The sequence below is a fragment of the Montipora foliosa genome, chromosome 12 (genome assembly GCF_036669935.1).
Source record: "Montipora foliosa isolate CH-2021 chromosome 12, ASM3666993v2, whole genome shotgun sequence".
Lineage (NCBI taxonomy): Eukaryota > Metazoa > Cnidaria > Anthozoa > Scleractinia > Acroporidae > Montipora > Montipora foliosa.
In genome coordinates, this window is record NC_090880.1 from 41,111,027 (window position 1) to 41,113,526 (window position 2,500).

Genomic DNA, 2,500 nt, shown 5'->3' on the forward strand with positions numbered 1-2,500 from the left:
GAGAAACAATTGGACGAATTGGATAAACTAATCATAAAGAATTTGCTGAGAGACGATGGCGTGCTTAGACGACAGAGCAGCGACGAGCAGTTATACACGAAACTACAGAACGGTGGGAGAGGGTTAAAAAGCTTCAAGGATGTATCTGGAGACAGGAGTGGTTGTTATATGGCAAATGCAAGCAGTCCACGGATAAAAAAAGCATGTACTCGAGCATCTTGACTGTAAGATTACGATAATTGAAATGGCATGTCCGAACAAGAAGAACATTGAATAAACGTACAAAGTGACTTCGAAAGTACCAGCAGTTTGCATTTGAGTTCAGAGAAGAACGCCAGAATAAAAATAGTGCCAATTGTAATTGGGCCAATGATAGGAGGTATGAAAAATGTTAAAGGACAGATAAAGAAAGTGTTGACGGATGATAAGATTGTTACAGCAGTGGCCCAAGAAATGTTGCGCACAATTTTATGCTGTGAAAGTGAAATAATGATGCGTAAGGCCGTGTCATTCAATCAGAATGACATTTATTGCATTCTGACTTATTCTTCAGAGAACGCCGCCATGTGCCACCAATAGTGGTAACGGTCCCTTCAAGTCTTGGTATAGATTACATAAGAAATTTGAAGGCTCTCGTTGGCCGCCATCTTAGTGGACTTAGTAACCGATCCAAACATATTGGACCTGTTCTCGTCCGATTTTCAATTTTTGTTATTTTCGTCGACGACGAAAATTGAAATCGAGATTTTAAATTTCGATTTTTCAAACGCGAGCGGTTCTTTTAATATTCATTCAATGATAAAAAGATTTAGAGTACGAGGAATTTAATAGTTATATTAATAGATTTGTAGATAAGTTGTGGCAATTATTGAGTTTGATTTCCATTGAAAATAGGACTATCGACATAGGAAATTATTCTTTTATTGTTTGTTTCATTAGGAAATGTTGAACATTAAAAATAGGGCCGCGACTTTGAGTTTTCTTTTATTCGGTAATCGCAAAAATTGATTTCAAATTGATTTGGCAAAAATGAAATGAGTAGAAGGTGCACGGAAATTGATTTTCATTTTCAACTTTTATTATTGGATGGAGATCGAATGGACCAAAACCATGCACCTGCATCTTCTGATCTGGGAATCTTTTGCGAGCCAATTTGACGAGTATTTTAACATTTGCGGGCTAATTTGGGGTTCATTTGTGGATCGGGATCAATTGCGGGTCTGTACAATAGCAATAGCGTCATACGCTGGTAGGCTTTTCCTTTTGAAACCAGTCGACCGCGCCCCATTTTAACGGAAGAGCCTGTTGGCAGGCTACATAAAAACAAAGAAGACCTGAACAAACAAGTTGATCATGTCCGTTTAGCATCACGCTTTTAAACTTACTTAAGATTCGTATTTTGTACTGTGTCCAAGCAGCCATGTTTATTATAAACATACAAATGCAATTCACCAATGAAGGCAAAATTTTTAACGCAACCATTAAATATAGCTGTGAAGGTGTCAAGACTTAGTGTTTTATGAAAATGCTTAAATTTGTTTGTTTGTTTGTTTTTTACTTTTTTTATTATAAGAGCAGGTTATTATTTTTGTTCAGTACAATGCATGGACAATTAGTACTTAAATAATAGGAAATAATATTAAACTTTATCAGAATTTTATTTACCCTGCTGATTGCTGGTGAATGAAGGTTGTTTTAAACAAATGTTAGTTTTGCTTTTAAATAGTACAGCCAGGAACTATCAGTATTGATATAAAAAGATTCCTGTGGAATGATAATGCATTTTTATAATAATTAGAATTATTGGTATTTTTTTTATTTTCTCAGATAGTAGGCCAGCCCAAAGTGAAGGGGAACATTCAGTTTTTGGCAATGAATTGAATGCAACAAGTAAGTGGAACATTTTTGGTGTGTCAATACCAAGGACCTTAGATTTGTTCCAAAAGCTAACGGCTGTTATGAAAAGTGTTTGTACATTGTCAGGGAAGTATACGACTTGAGAAATACAAACGAATGCAGTTTCAAAAGCACTCAGCACCCTTGTGTCATATCCAACGTCTGCTTAGTAGGGCAGTAGTGTATTTTCTCCCATAGGAATGTAGTTTGTTCCCTTTGTCGTACATATTTCAGGGTTGATTTTGTCGTTTCAAGTCCTTGTTTCTTAATTATTTCGCCCAGGGAGCAAATATAGAAGTTTCAGGTCATGTCTGTTCGCTTCGAGCAGTTTATTCAGCTAAGACCAGCCCCTAACAACATTAACGTCAGCGCAAATTTCCGCCAAGTTTTTATTTAACAATTAATTCATTTTGCTTACTCTAGTCTTTTGCCAAGTCTGAAATCTAGTGATCAAGATGAAAGGGAATTTCTGTTATCGCTAAATGTCAAAGAACTTTTTTTTACTTTATCTATCACAACAAATTATTTTTTGCATTAAAGGACAGTAAAGTAGGTGTAAAAGTTGGACATTTTACACTCTGTCACGAAATTTCGTCGTTTGCTT

General features: G+C 35.8%; 1 protein-coding gene across 19 annotated transcripts in view; it reads left to right on the forward strand.

Moving 5' to 3' along the window:
- Nucleotides 1-2,500, forward strand: part of LOC137978503 (tetratricopeptide repeat protein 28-like) — a 72,840-nt gene that overhangs the window by 6,586 nt on the left and 63,754 nt on the right. For all 19 annotated transcript variants that reach the window (XM_068825466.1, XM_068825456.1, XM_068825474.1 and 16 more), the window contains one exon: nucleotides 1,828-1,890. In XM_068825466.1, coding sequence (XP_068681567.1) covers nucleotides 1,828-1,890 — 63 coding nt within the window. The remainder of the gene's footprint in view (nucleotides 1-1,827; nucleotides 1,891-2,500) is intronic.